At 32.6% G+C, this 22,788-nt stretch overlaps 4 protein-coding genes across 6 annotated transcripts in view; 2 read left to right on the top strand and 2 right to left on the bottom strand.

Annotated features, from left to right (window-relative positions):
- Mnb (minibrain) overlaps nucleotides 1-9,248 on the top strand; it is a 30,292-nt gene extending 21,044 nt beyond the window's left edge. The window contains exons 2-8 of the mRNA XM_076379975.1: nucleotides 630-892; nucleotides 3,604-3,772; nucleotides 4,150-4,317; nucleotides 4,400-4,686; nucleotides 4,758-4,904; nucleotides 5,668-6,100; nucleotides 8,631-9,248. Coding sequence (XP_076236090.1) covers nucleotides 630-892; nucleotides 3,604-3,772; nucleotides 4,150-4,317; nucleotides 4,400-4,686; nucleotides 4,758-4,904; nucleotides 5,668-6,100; nucleotides 8,631-9,088 — 1,925 coding nt within the window. The 3' untranslated portion in view covers nucleotides 9,089-9,248. The remainder of the gene's footprint in view (nucleotides 1-629; nucleotides 893-3,603; nucleotides 3,773-4,149; nucleotides 4,318-4,399; nucleotides 4,687-4,757; nucleotides 4,905-5,667; nucleotides 6,101-8,630) is intronic.
- A 5,778-nt stretch (nucleotides 9,249-15,026) lies between these two features.
- Nucleotides 15,027-17,718, top strand: Pms2 (mismatch repair endonuclease PMS2). Its single transcript, XM_076379578.1, has 5 exons — nucleotides 15,027-15,113; nucleotides 15,509-15,668; nucleotides 15,762-16,984; nucleotides 17,080-17,329; nucleotides 17,393-17,718. Exons 1-5 carry the CDS (start codon nucleotides 15,027-15,029, stop codon nucleotides 17,716-17,718), a joined length of 2,046 nt encoding a protein of 681 aa, XP_076235693.1.
- Nucleotides 17,719-17,722: 4 nt separating this feature from the next.
- On the bottom strand, nucleotides 17,723-20,171 carry L(2)09851 (WD repeat-containing protein 1 l(2)09851). 3 transcript variants are annotated; one of them, XM_076380486.1, is made up of 4 exons: nucleotides 19,920-20,171; nucleotides 19,164-19,709; nucleotides 18,563-18,970; nucleotides 17,723-18,441 (listed from the first exon to the last, which is right to left on the bottom strand). In XM_076380486.1, exons 2-4 carry the CDS (start codon nucleotides 19,691-19,693, stop codon nucleotides 17,952-17,954), a joined length of 1,428 nt encoding a protein of 475 aa, XP_076236601.1. In that variant the 5' UTR covers nucleotides 19,694-19,709; nucleotides 19,920-20,171; the 3' UTR covers nucleotides 17,723-17,951. The 3 variants fall into 3 exon arrangements, with proteins under 3 accessions (XP_076236601.1, XP_076236602.1, XP_076236603.1); XM_076380487.1 differs by having other exon boundaries at nucleotides 19,164-19,693; XM_076380488.1 differs by having other exon boundaries at nucleotides 19,164-19,674; nucleotides 19,920-20,169.
- A 310-nt stretch (nucleotides 20,172-20,481) lies between these two features.
- Nucleotides 20,482-22,553, bottom strand: Aps (diphosphoinositol polyphosphate phosphohydrolase 1 Aps). The gene is made up of 3 exons (XM_076380489.1): nucleotides 22,081-22,553; nucleotides 21,790-21,945; nucleotides 20,482-21,388 (listed from the first exon to the last, which is right to left on the bottom strand). Exons 1-3 carry the CDS (start codon nucleotides 22,177-22,179, stop codon nucleotides 21,092-21,094), a joined length of 552 nt encoding a protein of 183 aa, XP_076236604.1. The 5' UTR covers nucleotides 22,180-22,553; the 3' UTR covers nucleotides 20,482-21,091.
- Nucleotides 22,554-22,788: the final 235 nt, after the last annotated feature.

Here is a 22,788-nt window from a genome sequence, read left to right as displayed (position 1 = left end):
TGTAAAACCAAGAAGAAAACAGCATTAGTTCCCCATTCAATTTTTTAATGAAAAGAGATCTTTAAGAAAATTCAGTTCTAAGATGTAAAAATAGAATCTTCACCCTTTAAAATATATCCAGCTGGATTGTTGCATATTCTTTCTCATAAAATTACAACAGTGTAAAGATCGATAATTTATCGATCAAAATTTAGTGCCCTTTCAATTTTATAGATGAGTGTAATTACATAACTAACTATCCCCTCAATTACACATGTATCCTACATTTATTCCATTCTACTCTTTACTGAACACCTAATAATAATATCATATAATACCATATCATAATATCGTCCATTTGCTGTACTAATAACGTAACTAAAGAAACCATGGTTCTTAGGGAAATGACATAGCATCACCACTTAATGCAGAACCTGTTCTTTCTATGCTACCAGCTCATAAAGGACAAATTTTTGAGTTATGTCATTGCTGCAGCAAATGAACGATATAAAGTCTTGCGCCGTTTAATCGTCCCTAACGATCCGATTGTTCGTAGAAATTGGAAAGCCTGCACGTACATAAATCAGCGGAACACTATCGTATCGTAGGTCTTAACGATTACGACTAATTTTACGGTGTTTGATTTTCAGTAAGCGGGAGGGCGGGAACGGGCGGAGGCGGCGGCGGTGGTGGCGCACCCCTTTACGGTCGTCTGGTAGCTGAGGAGCCTCTGCCCCCCTCGGTATGCGGAGGTGCTGGAGCCGGCGGGGGTGCTGGCGGGGTGCCCCAAGAAACTCCCGCGGATATCCACGCCATGCAAGCAAGGATACCCCATAGGTTTCGTGATCCAGCGACAGCCCCCCTTAGGAAACTTAGTGTCGATCTCATCAAGACTTACAAACACATCAATGAGGTAAAGCACATTTAGCGAACCATGTATAGGCAACAGTTTACGTGGATTAGAAATGAAAAGAATTCGTTTGTGAAGAGTCAGAGTGTGTTGGAGGATTACATCTACTTAGAAACCCGAGAAAGCTATGTGAGTTCAGGAATTTCTTTTTTTAACTATGAATGGGAATGACGCAAATGTTTTTCTTCGAGAAGATACGTCTTTTAACTGTGTTATCCTAGATTGTCATGAAGATATGTTATTGAGTGAAGAAAATATTTCTTTAGCTGGAACGGTGCACGTGAAGACAAAAGGACGAATGGATATTTAAAGTAGATGAAATTTAGAAGTTCTTGATGATCTTCAAATTTTAAGTTTGTATTTTGTTACAAAATGGCGGCCGTGTAAAGTTGAACTATGGAATTTCGATGGAAAGGTTGTCTTTTTTTTAATTATTGAAAAATTGGAAATAAAATTTTTAAAAGATCATCAAGGACAGTGTAAGATTCCTGAGAATATCTCTTACAAATTTGAAGCGAATTGGTCAAGTGATTCTCGAGATTTGACGTCCACTGTATTTGAAAATTGCGATTCCGCGCGACCGTGTTGTTTGAAGCTGTATAACTTCATTCATGTTTGAGATATCGATATGAAATCTTCAGCACATATTCTTGAAATCTTAAGCTTTCCAAATATATAAAAAACGAAAAACAGATTTTTTTTTATCCATCGATGAAGGTAGATGTAACCCACTAAGACCATTTGTTTTCTGTGTAACTTAATATCAGTACAGTTTAACTCTGGGTTTCATATTTGAATCGGCGAGTTGAAGAACAATCCAAGTCCAAAAACCAAGTTTTGAGATATTTAATCTCAATGTGCAATTCTATGCATTTTACATATCTAGATCTTAGGGCTCGAGTGTATTAAGTCCACTTGTTTTCTGTGTGACTTTAATTCATTTTGGATCTGGGGGTTCTGAGATTATTTGAAAATGGCTAATTAGGACATGTACTGTTCTTCGACTCGTTGAGTCATTTATATGTATTCTTCACAACCAAGTATGCTTTTAAGGGCGGAATTTCTTTTTCTTGATAAAAATTCTTTTACATACTTTACTAATTATGATAAATTATTTTTCAGTCTGTCTATACATTTTTCCTACATTCAAGTAGGTACAATATTTTTTAGAGAAGATTCTATTACACTATATTTCTATATTTCTGCTGAACCACCATATCATTTTTTCTCAGTCAGAGATTGAAAAGAAATAAGAAGTATAATCTCAGAGGTGGTAGAAATGGTGGCAAATTTACAATAGAAAGACAGTAGAGTTTACAGTTATTATATTGGAAACTGTCATATATGAGCAGTTAATGAGCCAAAGTCATTAACTTCGCTTTTTTAATTTTTTTAAATTTTCGCGCCAAAGTAGTATTGATGCTCAACTTTTTATATTTGAAATAAATATAAATATTTTTGTTTTGTGGAGTTAATCGATTTGGCAAATGAGCGACTTAAATACGTAAATCCTGGAGCAGGTAGGATGTTATTATCGTTCCAAGAATTGTATGTAATTGGGATTGACAAATTCCTTGAAAAATGGTAAGAAGTTCTTAGTAATGACGACGGATATATTTTAAAGCCGATTTAAATCCTATGTACCGCATTTTATTGGCAAGTCAATTCTATTTGTATTATTTGTTTATTTTAAAAAACGGGACTCATTTATGACTTAATCCAGTACTTTATATTTCAAGTCAGCGTCTGTAAAAAAGGGCCTCATAACCGTGAGAGCCCCTGAACAGGTGGAGGGGCCTGATGGGCCTCTGCTGCCTGAGCATGCGCGATAGAAGTACATATCACGTTTGCTCGATCAAACTGTACCTACCTATTCCCTCACTTTTCCTCCTACCTATTTATCTCTTTGTTGAAGCATGAAGCTATAATTAGCGGCTTCACCGTTAGCCAATATTATATGGTTTTCATTGCTTTTCGATTTCTTGTATTATGTGTTCTTATAAATTGCAGTAGAACTACTATTATCCGAGATAATAGAGAGATATATCTGTTCAAATAACAGAACACTAAGTTTTATAGTGTTGATCACTTTGTACTTAATATAGATTAATATAAATTTGAGTAGGAAGATTGAGAAATGGAAGTAAAAAGTATTAAATATTCTGGAGCGAATGTAGTCAGAGTTTAAAGGACTGGAAGAGTCAAATAGTAAAAGAAGTTATACATATAAGTACCATTTTAATTAATGAATTAATACCTATTAAATACCTAATAAATTAATTAAATATCTAACCGTTTTTGAAGAAATGATTGGAAAAGAGAAGAGTACTAATATTATTTTGTAGTTTCTGTTCCTTTTCCTTCATCTTAAGCTTCATCTCCGCTTTTGTTATATTTTACATTTTACATTTTCTTGTTATATTTTTCGCTTCAATTTTCAATGTTTCTCTGCTATTTCTCTCCCTCTTTATTCCTTACTCAAGTGGTACATCCAATTCTCGTTTTGAATTCTAGCTATACATTTTAAAAAGCTACATGTGTACATTTGCAAGAAACTCTGTTTAATTTAAAAATATGGTTTATTTAATATTTTCTAATTTTTGTATGAAATTAAATTTGCCTCATACATGGCATAAGTTACATTTTCTTAAGTTTTTATATTGTATACATTACATGACTGTGCGACTAATTTATTTTGTATTATTTATTTTCAGGTTTATTATGCTAAGAAAAAGAGAAGGGCGCAACAGGTGCAAGGTGAAGATGGTTCCCATAAAAAGGAAAGAAAATTATACAACGATGGCTGGGATGACGATAATCATGATTATATTATCAAGCATGGGGAAAAGTTCCTCGATCGTTATGAGATCGATTCGTTAATAGGTAAAAGAATTATGTTTATATGACATTTATTAATTATATTGACTATTAAATACTGATATAATATTTCCTTAAAAGATCTGTACACTTAACACGGTAACTAATACAAATCGATGGTTTATGATATAATTAGAAATAATTAAAAGGTGGCTGTGCTATTAATTCAAGACTATTAATTTGAGATTGATCGATTATTGTATAATTAGAAATAATTCAAAGGTGGCTGTACTATTAATCCAATTACTTCTGTAATTTTACTTAGAATTCATTTCTTACTTTTATGATTACATATTACTAAATAATAAAATTGAACACAAATCATTAGATAAACAGATATGGTCAGGATTAGAAATTTCTGATTATTTCATTTGTATTTTCAGGTAAAGGCAGTTTCGGCCAAGTAGTAAAAGCGTTTGATCACGAAGAGCAAACGCAAGTGGCAATAAAAATTATCAAGAACAAAAAACCTTTTCTAAATCAGGCGCAAATCGAAGTGAGGCTATTGGAAATGATGAACAGGGCGGATACCGAGAACAAATATTATATAGGTTTGTTTTGCGTACATTAATCGTCTTAAGATTAATAATATGCTTAACAGGACTATATAACAGCTTCTTTTTTTATTTACAGTTAAGCTAAAGAGGCATTTTATGTGGCGAAATCACTTATGTCTGGTATTCGAACTATTATCGTATAATCTGTATGATCTACTTAGAAATACGAATTTTCGAGGAGTGTCGTTGAACTTAACAAGGAAGTTTGCACAGCAACTGTGTACTGCCCTTTTGTTCCTGTCTACACCGGAATTGAACATCATTCACTGTGATCTGAAACCCGAAAACATACTTTTGTGCAATCCCAAACGAAGTGCGATAAAAATAGTGGACTTCGGTAGTTCGTGTCAACTTGGACAAAGGGTGAGTGCACAACAATACTTAACCACTCTTTTAACGTTAATACAACTAATTTCTGTTTTTTCCATTTTCAGATATACCAGTATATTCAGTCCAGGTTTTACCGATCTCCTGAAGTCCTATTAGGAATACCTTACGACCTTGCGATAGACATGTGGAGTCTAGGATGTATTTTAGTTGAAATGCATACGGGAGAACCTCTATTCAGTGGGGCCAATGAGGTAAAAAATACCGTCGTCGTATATTTACAAATTTCTCTGTCTCTAAAACCAGCGGAGATCTTTTTAGTTACAGTACAACTTTGATTAACCAGTTTATCACGTGACTTAAACTTGAAGCACCCTTCTGAAGACAAAATTTCATTATTTTCTATGGACTACTGTTAAATTATATTTCAAATCTCAATCGATGTTCTATTGTGTTCTTATTGTCACTAGTAGACTGTGGATCTTTATGCATATATGGGAAATTTCAATATACAGAAAAGTTATATTTGCATATAATATGCAAAAATGTACAGAATATCGGAAGTTAAATATATTTTATAATATTTGAAGGCCGAAACACATCCTCATTATGGCTATGAAAAAAGTAATTTGCATGAACATCTGCAGTCTAGTTGTTACACCAAATAACAGTAACCCTGAATAAAAGGAACTGTAAATAATTAAGACCTGGTTAATGGAGTTAATGGAGTAAGACCTGGTTATTTGTTTGTAGTATATCGTAGTTGTACATGTAGTATAGTTTGTGGTATATAGAGTCATTCAATTGTATCTCACTGTGTTGATTACATGGAATGGCTTTTTATCGTATATTTAGACTTGTACAGACTAGGGCTACAATAATTGGAAGTTTTGTATATCGACTGTCTTCTTATTCATTAAATAGAAAAAGAAGAATTGTTGCCATTTACAGCGACTGTATCCCAGTCTGTATCAGCTTCTAAAAATGACACAATACTACTATTTTTCTTTCTCGTAGGTCGATCAAATGAATAAAATTGTAGAAGTACTAGGAATGCCACCGAAACATATATTGGACCAAGCGCACAAAGCGCGGAAATACTTTGACAAAGTCCCCACGGATGGCTCGTATGTGCTGAAAAAATCTAAGGATGGTAAAAAGTACAAACCTCCTGCCACGAGGCGCTTGCACGATATCTTGGGCGTCGAGAGCGGAGGACCTGGTGGTAGAAGGATAGGTGAACCTGGTCATTCAATTTCTGATTACCTCAAATTCAAAGACTTGATACTGCGGATGCTGGACTTTGATCCAAAAACAAGAGTGACGCCGTATTACGCGCTTCAGCACAATTTCTTTAAGCGAACAGCCGACGAGGGGACCAACACGAATATCGCTGCTGCCAACAGTGCTAACACGAGCCCGGCAGTAGTATCAATGAGCCAGGATCACGGTAAGCTGTCAGAGATTGTTTAATCTGTAGCGCACTTTTTACTTAATCATTTGACACGCATCGCAGGCTAATAGTACTGGGACTTTAACCTATTATTATTAATTCTTATTCGCAATTTATATGTTTCAAACGTACAAAGGCTATACAATAATATAAGAACAGTTTGCGACACTTTTATTAAAAATTAAATTGAATCGTATTGAATTAACATTTTTTGAATTAATATATTGTTGAATAAGTCGTTGGAAAGGGCGTCAGAAATAAAAGATAGGCAGTTGAAGATTTCATGTACAAATGCTATCTTTTTAAAGTATTGTACTAATTACATAACTAATGGATGTAAATAAACTGAAATCTGAAATTTACCTATCGCTTGGGTTTATGTGTTGTAGATTATATCATGATTTTCTGAATCAAAAATACGATAGATTTGTAATTGTCACTTGGTCATTTCATTACATAAAAACATGTATAAATATCTTCAATTTTATTATCGTCAGGCCTAAACGAATCCAAAAACATAAATCATTACTTTTATTACTTGTATTAATACCAAGTCAAAGTGACTATCAAGAAAGTGTTCAAAGAATTGCTCCATTGTATTGAAGATTTAGGCAGGCTTTAATTTGTGCAGAAAATAAGAAACTCTTTTCTATTATGATTTGTGAAAGGAAAGATCCTCATAACAGAACGTAAGAACATTGGCAATCGTTATTTTCACAAAACGTGTCTGTTCTCGTTTACAAATTATCTTCTCGGCCATGTAACGACACACGCGCAAGGACTTAATAAATAATTACTGTTAATAGCGTGGCTGTAAGATATAGTTTTTATTGACATCTTTTATTTTCTGCGCAAACTAAACGATACTTGTTGTTGCCCGTAGATATGATGGGGGGACAGTACGTGGCTCGATGACTGTCGTATCCGCGGGGCGGCGACGACCTGTCCTAGGCCCCAACCCTAATCTTACTTACTAACATAAGTAAGTTCTGTCTAACAAACAATCCTACAAGCTAAAAAACTAACAATGTCCCTGATAATCATATCCTGGCCTCGGATGTAACATGCGAAGCCTTGCTTGCTTGACCAAAAGAAACTCGCACTCGGCTCTTGAAGCGAGACACGGATTCACATTGATTGCCCGTGCCTCCGTATATTGATACAGTATCCTCCTACAGTTATTACAACTGTATTATAAGGCTATTAGTCACCTAAGAATGGTCCTTATCGATATGACGTACTATAATACAATTAAAGACCCGTAAATAGTGAATATCAACGCTGGAATATGTTCATTTACATGTGCGTCAGAAAAAGTATAAGAATAATTATTGTAGTACTCGTTTGGTTCTATGCACTTGCATAGAATAAGCTACTTATTAATCGAAGAACATATTCCAACAAATGGTATTTGAATTGCATATCTGTGTTAATCCTTTTTATTCTGTAGAGCGATTACTTTATTGTCTTGTAATTTCTTTCATGCATGTTTTAATTGCTTGCGTACAGCACGATTAGGAGGTAATACATGCGAGACATTAGATTTTGTCGTTACAGCGAACATTTCGCGTTTACCAATAGCGTGCACATCCGTCACTTTACTTTTCTTTAATGACTTTCTCTTACTTTATGCATTCTTATTTAGGAGTACAATGAATATACGATAAAAGATGCAAATGTTCGTCAAGAACATATAATATTCAATGTGCAAGTAATTATGATTCTGTATTTGCATACCAGGTGTGACGAAAATATTTTTGAATAATGATAAATATCAGAATACTATGCAAAACAATTTTGAAGTGTAATCTATATTACTTTTAGCATTTTTTAGAATATACGTCATGTTTTTTGTTACACCACACATTCAGTATTCTTTAGAATATGATTTTATTATCTTGATAATTAATTAATTTAGTATATATTAAAACTACATAATTACATGAACATGTATAGATGGCTTATCTCAAACTAAACGATATATCCTAAATATTCAAGTCTAGTTTTATGATAAGTGTTATAGTTATTATATATAACAATCATTTAATACTGAATTGTGTATAATACTCTTCAAAATCGTTTTTCAAAGTAATAACTTCATACGCATGAAATATAATTTTCATAAAATGTATCATCTCATATAAAACATTGTGATGGAATTTAGTTATACTTCAAGTTACTAAGAGATGAAAACAATTTGCAAGTTATTATTCATATTCTAGTAATTTATCACCCCATATATCTAAGTCACAAAGACATGGAAATGTGTAATATATACACAAATATGTACATGTCATTCGTTAAATGAATCTGAAAAAAAAATAAGAACAAAGCATTCAGAATCAAATTCAATGCCTGGAATGTGTCCCTGTAGTTTTTTTGAAATTGTTTTTATTTGTTTTGACTCTCCCATAGTGATGTTCTATCGTAAGAGCTAGTAATACCAATGAGATGATCTTTGGATTAGTGTGGAGATTCATACGAATCGTTTTCAGATGTTTAAAATTGTGTCTCTTTAATGTCTTAGGACTGGTAACGATGTCAGGACAGGGAAGCAGCAACAGTGGCAATCCGATGCAAGGATCAAGTCTCCCTAGTGGCTATCAGCCGATGGAGTGCGAATCCTCGCCCCGGCATTTGGCTAGTCGACGCGTTGTAACAACAAGCTATCCGTCAACTTCGGCCACTGGGGTTTCAGCATCCGGGCCAATGTCCATGCAGTCTGTAGACAGCTCCCTGATACAAAGCTCTCTTGGATCGTATAATAGCCTAATTCTCCCTGGAATATCCCATCTGCCTGCGATGATGACCTCACCAATGATTCAGCAGCCGAATTTCTACAATTACGGTTACCCGACGACTGATGCGCACGGGATAGTCAGACAACCGTCGACAGTCTCGACCGGCAAACAAAGAGATCCAGAAAGGGAGGACAGTCCTATGGTTGGAGTATGCGTCCAGCAGAGTCCAGTTGCTATTCACTGAACGAAAAGAGGAGCTAAAAGAAACTACGACGACGGTCGATGATATGATGTACTGTCGCCGCGACCGCGGTACCGTCAAAATATGTTAGGTGATTATACATATTGTATATACAATGTTCACACGACGATACCGCAAAAACTTAACGTACTGTTTATGAGAATTAAGAAAAGAAAAGAAGGAGGGCAATGAGAACGGGCAGTAGGAACTTTAAGGTCCTTCCCCGTTGCGTTGCTTTGCATTTCGTCGTTTTGTCAATCGCGAAAGATATATCGTAGTAAATAATGTTACGAGCATGATACTAACGTGGAAACGTGTTGAGAGGAGATCCACTGGCATTATTAAAAGCGTACTGCTTTATTTTGAAACGATGAATGAACGAAAGGCAAAATTAAATGAAATAACTCGCCTTAGAAAAAATTCGTTTTATTCGTTCGAATGAAAAAAAGGGCTTTAAAAAAGACACAAGCCTGTTTCCAGTATAAGAGGAATGAAAATAGGAAAGGGAAAATAAATTCGGGGGAGTATCACGAAGGAATGCAAAGGAAGACACGAGGGAAGTCTCTTGATTTCCGTTTAGTTTTTCTTTTCCTTCTTAGTTTTTTGTTTGTCCATCTTAAGAAGCCGACTGGTCTTACATTAAGCAACGGATACGCCGCGTTCGACACAGAAGCTTATAATACTTTGCTTATGAGCGCGGACAGACAAATATGGTCTAGTGAGGATGAACCCAGCTGGCCTCTCGGGTCCTGCCCGATTCTGCAAAACACTCCAAATGCTTTAGTCGCGTGCAACGTCGTTAACAAATTTCGGCACCCAAACTGTGTGGCCTAGAGAGCGAAAAAGTGATAATTACTATTATAAAATGCATAAAACAGGAAGAAAATGTAAGGATTACCAGTGTAAGCATATACTCCAATAGAGTTTTATACACAATGTCACGAATGTAAACGGTTTAGCAAGTAATTGCTAGTAAACAGTCGCGTCAAATGCTAGTTATTTGTACAATATACATAAAATAAATGATAAGAGTGCAGCTTTAGGATTTAGCTATTAAGTGTGAGAAGAGGACACTGACATTGTAAACTCGACTCTTTTATTTACTTTCGATGAATAGAGAAGAGGACGTTGCAAACGTCAGTTTGTTGCTGATAAAGGACTTTAAACAAACGAGGTTTGCATGATTTAACAACAATACATATTTATACAGAAAAAAAACAGTAATAAGAAAGTTAAAAAGCAGTATACACGTAAGATCGATCAAGAATGATATAATCATACAAAAACCTAGATACTTTATAATAAACGATACGCGCGTACTCATATACATATGTTTCCAATGGCAGTCGTAATTGATTTTTGCCGTTTCACTTCGATAATTGTAGCATTATTTAATACATTATATTGTTACATCTTCGGCGTAAGTTTATAATCGTTTTCTGGCATTCACACTCTTTGTTTCAAATTCCTATAATTATATATTTATATGACTGTATCGAAAAAAATGTTCTGTTTTTCTTAATATTTCTTTTTTTTTTCTTTTTTGATTACATTATAAAGCACAAGTGACTTGAACCATGAATCTTACTGCCAGGATACGAAACGATAAACAGGAATAAATTGTGTCGATAAAGTTATGATGATATAAAACGAGAAATGAATGATCTAAATTTGCGATACGTATTGACATCATGTACTGCAACAAATAATCATCCTTCGAAATATTTTGCAGGCTTCTGATCATTGTTGTAACACATGTACGAAAACAGTTTGACTTTTTAAAATTATTTTACGATATTTTATTGATCGTTTTGTATTATTTCATATGAAACGAAATATTACAATATATATATATATAAATATATATACATATATATTCGAATGATACTTAAACATTTTATTGTATACAGTATGTCAGCTTAATGTCGGCTTACTACGAAGCATGCGATAGTATAATTTTAGCATCAATTAAATTTTTAATATCCTTTTTTAATGGTATCGATTTTGGATTATTTCACATGTAATTTTACAATTTATATCGAAAGAGTTCAAGTGAAAAGAATGCGAAACCATTATAAGAATATTTTTGCGTAACATATTTTCTCGAGGGAAAAACTTTTCTTATTGTACACCTCGGGAAAAACCTCAAACTTGTATTAATCTTATTTTTTATTATATGAATCATGAATGAGAATAGAATATGTGAATGATACAAAGAATTGTTTTTTTAGATAGACTTCTTAGAATTTTGCATTTCTTTTTCTTTTAACGTTTTGCAACACGAAGACTCGCCGATGAACTTAAACAGCTCGCGAAACTCGCCCGAATTCAACACTGAATGCTCGAGTGACGAAACATTTGTGTTATCGATATTTTTACATCACCATCAATGTATGACGATCATCGTTTATGAGATTTCAAAAGAACATCAACGAGTTTCTGTTTGAATTGGAATAAATGGGAAATGATAGACGCAATGGTGTAAATTCGATCTGAAGTCACAATCACTGATAATTACGAAGCTGTTGAGGTCCTACGTCAAAGGAAAGAATTTTTTACATCGACAATCTCTCGTGATAACTTCGGAGAGTATTAACTTAAAACCCTATGGTTTCTTTTCGAACCGAAGACACGTTGTTTAGATAAGGCTTTTTTCGTGACAAATTTTGACATTTCGATGATCCTGTTGAACGGCAAAAATCAGTACACGCTCTATAAACGTAGACAAAACTGTGTGATAACTCACACGTGCCCTCTTCCGAATTCACGTTAATTACGCGTTGTGCTCATTAGTCTCTTGACGAACTGGAATTTTTGCTTCTTTTTCTTACTTATGTATTTTGGTACAAGAAATTTCGCTTTTTGATAAGATTCTAAAGTGAAGGAACTAAATAGAGAAGACATCGTCTTTTAAGTCTGCTTTCGACGAACGTGAACGAGAGAAGATTTAGAAAATCGACTGCTGGGCACAAGGCGGCCTTTTTCAACGCATCATCGAAGCATTTTCTCATCTGACGATTGTTGATTCTAACGGAACGATTATGATTGCGTTATTTATAAGTAGCGAAAGAACTGATCGGTATCGTGCAATTTTTAACGAATCTGACAACAGTCGCCGCTTAAAAAAAAACAACGATCGTCACATAAGGCTTTGTATTTAGAGAAACTTTACTGAAATTCCGACAGTAGGGAAAAAAGGGAAAATGTTTGAACGCAATTAGTGCAATTATTGCGGGAAAGATCTTGAAAAGTACTCGGAAGAGCGGCGGTTGATTATTGGAGGGGGAAAAAAAGAGGAATATGAAGTCGGATAATGAAAGGAGATTAAAAATCTTTTTAGTTAGAGAAAGAAATTCGTAATTATAAAGCAATAGATTGATTTCTAAACGCGCCAATTAATTTTTCATACAAGAACTTTTTACAGAGACTACGTTTCAACATATTTTCATATTTCTCCATTCGTAACGTATGCGTTTCTTATAGCTTTTGTACCCCGGGGAAATTTGTCCACTCAACAATTGTCGCAAAATGCAGAGTATTTATGCCAATTAGCAAACAACAGAGATGTATACATTTAAATAGCGTAAGAACCGGTCGCGACTTGTGTTTCAAATAATTTTCTTTAATATTAATATTCTTTTAGGAATTATGTACATCAGTTAAGACTTTATGCATCAGTTCGCAAGCAAATTTTTATCATTTTATAAATGTAGTAGAATATACTTTCTTGTGAATCTATTCTAAAAGTCTGTTCGCTCTAACAGAAGTATATAAAGACTTTTTGATTTTATATTTTTATTATATGAAACATTCAGATACATTGAGATAACTTTTAAGTCGTATTAACAAGATATTGGCAAAAATAATTCTGTGCTTGTACTTTGGATTTGAATTCTTTGGAACACATCGTGACTGGATTAAAATAACATAAGTTTCCTAACGTCATGTGTAAAAACATTGTGTTCAGAAAATATACTATAATACGACTGATGTATGCCTGTTACGCGAGATGCGAGCGTCTTTCGAGAATGAATGGTGAAGGAGGCGTCGTTGTCCTCGGCGTCTCGCTTGACGATCGCATACGCTGACCGACATGAAAATATAAGGAATGAATACAGAGAAACAAACTGAATAAGAAAACCGATTTATTAAGATGAAAATACTTAACAAACCTCCATGCAAGATGAAGAAGAAGTTGTATGTACCCTGTAAACATTTTCATATTATTATATTATATTATTATTACTACTACTACTACTATTATGATTATGATGATTCTTATTATTATTAGCATTATTATTTTTATTATTATTATTCCCCCGCTATTACGTCTATTGTTATTTTATTATTATTATGATTATAATTGATATTTTTATTACTTTTATTATAATTATTACCCTTATTCTTATCATTACCACTGCTACTGCTACTCCTACTACTACCACCACCACCACCACCACCACCACCACTACTACTACTACCACTACTACTACTACTACTACTACTATTACTACTACTACTACTACTACTACTACTACTACTACAACAACTACTACTACTACTACTACTACTACTACTACTACTACTACTACTACTACTACTACTACTACTACTACTACTACAACTACTACTACTACTACTACTACTACTACTACTACTACTACTACTACTACTACTACTACTACTACCACCACTATTACTACTACTACCACTACTACTACTACTACCACTACCACTACCACTACTACTACTACCACTACTACTATTACTACTACTACTATTACTACTACTACTACTACTACTACTACTACCACTACTACTACTACTATTACTACTACTACTACTACTACTACTACTACTACTCCTACTACTACTACTACTACTACTACTACTACTACTACTACTACTACTACTATTATTACTACTACTACTACTACTACTACTACTACTACTACTACTACTACTACTACTACTACTACTACTACTATTACTACTACTACAATTATAATTATTACGGTTATCACAATTATTGCGATTATTATAATTTTTATTTTTATTTTTATTATATATAATAATGTAATTGAAAATTTGAAACGATATTACATAAGGTTAATAATAAACAAACGCATCTTCATTTTTGTCGTTACATTTTTGTTAGCCTCCTGAAGCCCTACTTTGAATGAACATTTTGAATGCTCTTAGTCTTCGGTTGCATTTATGAAGGGAACTGTAACGATAATATATCAATTTTGACATTTGTTATATATTTGTGAATGAAAACACAAATACATATTGTTTATGGAAACTGGCTACTGAAAATATTGTAAGTACTATAAATTAAATTTGATTACATTCTAGTGAAAACGTAATCTTATCCTGTATTCCTTACTCCATGACAAAATTAGTAATTACAGAACAGTAATAGGGAAAATTAGTGTGATCGCAATTTACAGGACTTATTTTGTTTAACCGTAAACTTTATTTTTTATTTGTCATTATATAAGACAGAGATAATCTACATTTAGTAGTAAGTTCATAATATATTATTTTTGTAATATAAAATTATTACAGAATAAAATAAGTTTAAATACATCAACGTAATCTTCAGTCCTTAACGAATGTTACGGTAGAATTTTGAATTTTCGCGGTATATTATAATATGGTCATTCTGGAGTTCTGCTTCTCACGTTTGATGACCAATCATAGCTAACTATTTGGTAAACAAACTAGTTTAAAATAGTGAATGAGACTTTCTGATTTTTAGAAAAATGTTTTGCTTAAATAAATGAATTATGCTTAAATTTGTATCAGAATACTTGTAACACGAGATAGGTACTGTTAAATATATATACTTTTAAAGTGAATACACTTGTTGTGTATGCTATGTTTTAAAACGCAATAAGGTGACTCTTTTAATGTATTTTTGTAAAGAAAATTAATAATGACAGAACCAATTGCAACAACGGAAAAATCAAAGAAAATTAGTGCAATAAATAAACAAGCAATTCATCAAATTTGTTCCGGTCAGGTTAGTAAAATTTTCAAGGATTTTATTTGTAATATTTTTTCAAATATTTTAATGAATATTAAACTGATTAATATATTAATTACTTTTATAGGTCATAAATCAAATTACCATTATTTTCCTATATAAAATATAATTTACTTTTTAGCATATACTTCAAAAATTTAGAATAATAGGTCTGTTCATTTGTTTTAAAACTAATAAGTTATTCATTAATTTGTTATATTATTGTATACATAAAATTTAAAAGAATAAGCATGATTTTGATATATGTGTGGTAATAATTAATGTACATTGGTACACGTTTCTCACAAACAATATTGACACTTTTATTTTTCTCTTTTATCATTTATTTAAAGAATATGTGATACTAATATTAATACATAATATGTTTACAGGTAGTTCTTGATCTTGCCACTGCTGTAAAAGAACTTGTGGAAAATAGTTTGGATAGCGGTGCCACATTGATTGACATTAAATTGAAAGACTATGGCAAGACATGTATTAGCGTCAGTGACAATGGAAGTGGGGTTTTGGAACAAGATTTTGAAGGATTAGGTATAGTATAAAAGTATAATTGTAGTTAAAATAGAATTTAAAGTAAGAAATTTATTGAAAATGTTGAAATATATTTTATATTTGATTTATCAGGTTTGAAGCATCACACATCTAAACTTAAAGAATTCTCAGACTTAACACAAGTAAACACCTTTGGATTTCGTGGCGAAGCTCTCAGTTCACTTTGTTCCTTATCAGAATTAAGTATCGTTACAAGACATTTAACCAGTGAACATGGTTTCAAATTAGAATTTGATCATAATGGTGTACTACAGAAGAAAGAAGCTTGTGCAAGGGAAGTAGGAACAACTGTACATGTTAAAAATATATTTAAATGTCTTCCAGTGAGAGAGAAAGAATTTCAAAGGAATTTGAAAAAGGAATATACTCGTACTATACAAGTATTATACAGTTATTGTTTGGTCTCTACTGATACAAAGATAACATGTTCTAATTCAGTATCAGGTAAATCTTCTAATCTTGTAGTTAGTACTGCAAGTTCCAATGATATTTTGAGTAATATTAATACAGTATTTGGTAAAAAATCAATTAATGGGCTTATCAAACTTGAGTTACTGCCTCCTGATGAAACGACATTGCAAGAATATAATTTACCAAGTGATATAGTTGTGGATTTTGAATGGGATTGCTATATTAGTAGCTGTGACCATGAAGTTGGACGCTCCACTCCTGATAGACAATTTCTTTACGTGAATGGACGACCGTGTGACCTCATAAAAATCAGTAAATTAATAAATCACACATACCATAAGTACAATAACAAACAGTATCCATTTATTTTTCTGAACTTAAAATTAAACAAACGACTGACTGATATTAATGTAACTCCAAACAAAAGAACCATCTTTTGTACACAAGAACATCTGATATTAGCAACTTTAAAATTTAGTTTAACAACACTATGGGACAAGTTACAAGGGAACTTAACTGTGAAATCTATAACGGGGTTAAACACTGGAATAAAAAGAACAATTTCGCCTACAATTATGGATCGCCCTGCAAAAAGATTACAAAATTTACACACATCATCAAATGCAGAACACAGAGAAGAAAAGAATGTATTATATGATAACAATGAAATAGAAGATGATACAAGTCAGATTAAAAAATTAGACAATATGAAAATGTCAATTAGTATTTCTACAATAAAACAAAAACTTCAAGAAAAACAGAATATGGCATCAAAACGTGTAACTACAAGTACAAGAATTAAATATAAAGCACAACTGGAATCAAATCAAAATACTGCAGAAGATGAATTAAAAAGAGAATTAACAAAGGAATCTTTTCTTCAGGTTACATTATTTATGTTTTATTGAATTAAAGTTGTTTATATTTAATATTATGAATGATTGTATATCTATTAAACAAGAAAATGAATAACTTACAGATGGAGGTCATAGGTCAATTTAATCTTGGTTTTATAATAGCTCGATTAAAAGACGATTTGTTTATTATTGATCAACATGCGACAGATGAAAAATATCGTTTTGAAAAACTTAATAATGAAACACAGTTAAAAACCCAAAGATTAATTATTCCTAAACCGTTAAATCTGTCTTCATTAAATGAAACAATATTAATTGAACATCAGAAAACATTTGAAGATAATGGTTTTTCTTTCAAAATTAATCCTGAAGGTAAATATAATAAATTCAAACGTGAATTGCTAGTTTTGAATATTTAATTTTTGTTTATTTTAGCTGAATGTGGACATCGCGCAGAACTCATAGGCATGCCAGTTAGTGGTTCTTGGCAATTTGGACAAGAGGATATAGAAGAATTAATTTTTCTTATCAGAGAAGGAGGTGTAGAAAAGAAAGAAAACCACATCTTCCGTCCAAGTCGAGTAAGGCAAATGCTAGCATCAAGAGCTTGTCGTAGTGCTGTTATGATTGGTACAGCTCTTAATAATAATGAAATGCAAAAGTTAGTTAAACAAATGACACAAATGGAAAATCCATGGAGTTGTCCTCATGGTAGACCAACCATAAGACATTTACTATCCTTACAACTTGTCCATAAATAAACCATGTGTTTGACTTCTATATTTTGTATATTACGTAAAGAACATACATGAAGTATATTTATCACTTACATATAATGTAAAAATAAAATTATATATTACACAGAAGAAATATAATTTTCTATGTTTAACGTAAACAAACTTAAACTTAGATTAACTGAGAATGGTATGAAGAATTACAAATAAAATTACCATTATTTTTTCGTAAAATAGTTTATAAACGCTTTATTATTATATTATATACTAATTGTACGAAATATGTTAAAACCTGAATGTGCTGTCGATATCACAACACCAGGACACTGAGGATGCCAATGCAATTCTTTAATATCTGTTTGACCTTGATGTATAAACAGTAACTGTGGAGGCAAATCTTTCAGTTCTTTGCTTTCCACTTCTTCTGATTGATCAGCTTCCACTGATAAATCCCACTGAGCAATCTGATCATCAGCTCCACCAGAAGCAAAAACAGTGGCTTCTTCAGGATGCCACTCTACAGTTGTGACAGGCGCAGTGTGCTGCTTAAAAATTGCTATTGGACTAGACCCATTAGGGCCAAACTGCCGTAAATCCCACACACAAACCAAACCATCGTCGCCACCAGATACAAGAAACTGATTTTCTTTCCGATTCCATGAAATGACATTAATGTCAGCTGTATGAGCGCCAGATGCTGTTAACATACAGGCAGATTGTGGACTTACTCTTGTATCCCAGATTTTAATGCTGAAAAAAATTATGCAGCGTCATGAAATTGTAATATATTGTTACTTATTTATTTATGTTAAATTTCCAAGATATTTTTCTGAATAGGTTTGATGGCCGATCGAAACATACTAATAAATACCTTTTATCAACAGAGCATGAAGCCAGTACATGTCTTTCGTTGGGAGACCATTGAAGATCTTCTACACTGAATGGTGCATGAGAGTTATATGGTCTCTGATCTACATGCCACGTTGCAGAGCCATTATTGTCACTGATTTTCCAAACGTGAATGTTACCTTTACAGTCACCTGAAGCAAAGGTACCTAGTTCGGTTGAACACCAATCAAGAGCATATCCTTCCGACAGATGACCTTTGAATGTAAATAAAGGTTTGACACCTCCATCGCTTTTATCACACTTTTTACGATATGCACGAAGCAATTCATCATTATCAATTACTTTTAATTGTTCTTCCAAGTTCCAGATATGTACATTTCCCAATTCACTCCAGCTTGCTGCTAAAGGTGTCTCACCAATCTTTGCATATCTGTTAAAATTTATAAACAAGTTTTAATTAATAACAAAGACAATTTAACTTCAATAACAAAGAATGATTCCACATGTAGTATGTTTAAATTTTCTTTTAATACTTTACACTAAATAAAAATACTAAATTATAGTAGAATACTAAATTAAAATTATAAAAATTATTTAAAAGAATTTCAGAAATATATATTCACCTTACTCGATTAACGCATCCTTGATGCCTTATTGGTGCAACGGACATTACTGGAGTTTTACTATCTTCACTGTCTGAATCATCATCATCATCATCGTCATCAGACTCATCTTCAGAATCATCATCCTTCACATTGTGAAGATTTGTCATTTTCATAACAAGAAGATTATTTACATGCGTTTTAGCAGCTTGTGTACCAGCAACAAGGTACATAGTCAAAGGGTAATCCTCTCTGTTGTTACCTAAGTTGTCTAAAATAACATCGAAGCTAAGGCAAGGTGCACCAGATTGTGCATAATGTAGCATTTGATATGCTGTTTTGTCAACAACAAGTTCTTCTCCACTTTTTAATGGTTTGCCAGGAAGATACACAGATTTGTCTCCATTCTGTTCTTCATTTTCATCTTCATTCTCATTTTGTTCTTCTGTTTCTTCTACATTATCAGTTTCCATAGATTCTTCTTCCTCATCAATCTCACTATCACTGTCCTCCACTGGTTCGTAATCCATTTCTTTATAAAATATAGTCATCTTAATAAAAGTACATCTATAATTGAGAATAGTTTCAATAACAAAGCATGATTCGTATTTGATAAAGTAACCTAACCTAATACTAATGCTTGATTATTTTATATTAAAATTAGAAATATTTTATAAAATATGTACCAATGAAAAATGTTTATTTGTTAAACTTTGATTAAATGTGAAAGTATATTTACTAGTTTACTAGTATCACAAAAACCGTTTTAAAAATTACCTTTTAATAAAAGCGGCTGCACGTGGCTACAATCCCGTCAGATGTTCAACTGTTTCAACACAGCACTTAAAAGCACATGCATGGATCTAACTATCCATCCTACCGACATGTTCGCTAGCGTTTTCTCATTGTATGAACTTTATTGACAATTTCTTGTGCGAAATGAAATCATTTCAATTTGAAACGATACAAGTTAATAGCAAGGATAAAGATGAAATTACAGTAATGCTTGACTTCATGATATTTCAAGAAGTTATAGAAAATTTAAATACATAATTACAAAAAAAAAATGAAATCTACAAAATTCATGGTATACCCATGTATCTATATTTCATTTTACATTAAATAATTATCATACTAACTTTTTTTTAGTAGTTTATAAAGAGAAAAATCTTGCCCTTCTGAAATGTATATTCTAAACAATCCCTATTGCGTATTCTTTAAACAAATCAGTCTGTTCGCTACATACTGACCCGTAGTATACAAAAAGCTATAGTGATTACAGAAACAAATACAAAGCATTATCACATACCAAAAATCTCGTTCGAAAGAAATAAACTCATGAGGTATAGATATGTTTCATTATGACATTTGTAACATTCTTTAAGTATATGCAAACAACATGACAGAGGTATTTTAACTCTGGAATTATTTTGCATGAAATACCATCCACTTAACGTATGCAAATCATGTGACATACAAGTATTCACTTGCTTCTCTAATGAAATTGTGACAAAAATGAAAATTGAGCTGGCAAAACTGCTCCTTTGAGAAGCAATTTAACTGATCTGTACGAACAAACATAATGTTGGTGGTAGCAATGGCAATGCTGATGATAATAATAGTAATTGTGATAATAGTTACAACAGTGTTCATAGTAATAATTGTAGTATTGATAGTTGAGTAGGAATATTAATGGCAATAGTAATAGTAATAGTAATTGTGTAATAGTAATACTAGTAGTTATAATAACAATATTTGTAGTGATTGTATTACTAATAACAAAAAAAGAAAAAGAAGGAACAGGGGGGAAAGGAAAAGATACAAATAGTATCCTTCCAAACATAAAATAGAACTGTAGCAATTATTATAACTGTATGATAGGAAAAAGAGCAGCAACAAATATTCAACATTTGATGGCAATTGTTCACGCAAATGGATGGTATTTAATATTAGCTGTGTTTATTAAGATGGGGATTGTTACTAGAATTATTCATTAACTGAATAGACGTTACAGTAGTATGCGAATGGTGAGGTGGTGAGATATTGGGATTATGTCGAGGATTAGTATTGTGGAGGCTGTGTATGTAAGAACGCTGGACTGGTTTGTGCTGAGCAAGCTGAAGCAAGGCCTCTGGTATAGAGAACCACTTTCGCTTCCGACCAATAGCACGTGAATCTTCCCATTCTGGTAGTTCTTCAGTGACCCGCATAACCCAAACTTGTGTCCTATGTTTATGTTCCACGTTCTACAAAAAAAGGATTATTTCTATAATTTTTATTATTTTTTCTTCTTTAACTTTATTAATGATCCTACTACATTAAAGAAAATTAAACTGCTGCATAAGTTCTGTCTGCTAGAGTACACTTTCTAAAAATTCAATTTTTTACAACAATTTATGTATTAACATGTTGTATGCCAAGAGAATTTCATACAACTCTCTCTTGGGGCCAAAACAAGTTTTTGAAAATAACTTTTCTGAATGCTTGATCATCAAGCTAACAAAAATATCTTATGCCAGTCTTATTCAGATTCTAGAATCATTTTTTATATCAATAGTTTCACAGGAGCGATAAGACTTATCAACTGTTAATAAAACTTACATAGTAATCCAATATTAGAATAAATGAATAACATGTTTTATATTACCTCAAATATGCCTAGACATCGGCCCAATTGTCCTAAAACACCAGCTTCTTCTCTAACTTCTCGTAATGCAGTTACAGCAGGTTCCTCTTCTGGCTCCACACCTCCACCAGGTACTATCCAACTATCCGGTCTTCGACTGGATGTAACCAGAAGTACCTGTGTACCATAGAAGGTAAAAAAAATTTTAATAGAAATTAGTTTATGTATTATACAGTAATGTAACACTTCATTCTGAAACAAGAATGCAATTATATTAATGAAAAAAAGATTAACTGCCATCTGCTGGCTTACCTCATCCTCAAGATCGTTTTTGACGCAGATACATGCAGCTCTACGTCTATAACCTTCCGAATCGTAAATACGGATTGAATTTGGTTTCTCTTTGACCATGTTCGATTACAAAAATTACGAAGTTATACCAAAAATTCATATTTGTCAGACGGCCAAAAAGGCCAGTCTGTGCACTCGTATTGTTTTAACGTTATTTGGAGCTGACATGTCATCGACATAGAATTAACTCGTGAGCTTTTGTTGCTCACATAACAAATTTAATAGTTCGATCTTCCGTCCACGGAAAAGGACGATTTCTTGCTTAAATAATATAATATCACGAAAACACCACAAATGTTGTCCTTGCAGAAACTGGATATAACCTCAAAACTTTCAAAGTATTCACTAAGCAACTAACCCCCTCTGGAGAACACTTTATTACGGTATTAACATAATTGTAAATACTCAATGCAACATGTATATATTATAAATTTATAAAGAATATTCACACTGTGAATAATTTAGTTCAATAAAAAACTTATTTGCGATTAAAAATGATTACTGTTTAAGCATATTGGAAATGTAGTGATTGAAATAATAACTTTCCCCTAGGAAATTTATTATTTACTAGGGTTACTATTTTCGGTTTTTTATGCGCACATCGGATGCTAAAATGTATCAATGTATTTTTAAGTTCTTATGATGACATTGTTTATTCTTTTATGTATA

The sequence above is a fragment of the Calliopsis andreniformis genome, chromosome 6 (assembly GCF_051401765.1).
Source record: "Calliopsis andreniformis isolate RMS-2024a chromosome 6, iyCalAndr_principal, whole genome shotgun sequence".
NCBI classification, from domain to species: Eukaryota; Metazoa; Arthropoda; class Insecta; order Hymenoptera; family Andrenidae; genus Calliopsis; species Calliopsis andreniformis.
This window is presented reverse-complemented; position numbering and strand designations above follow the sequence as displayed.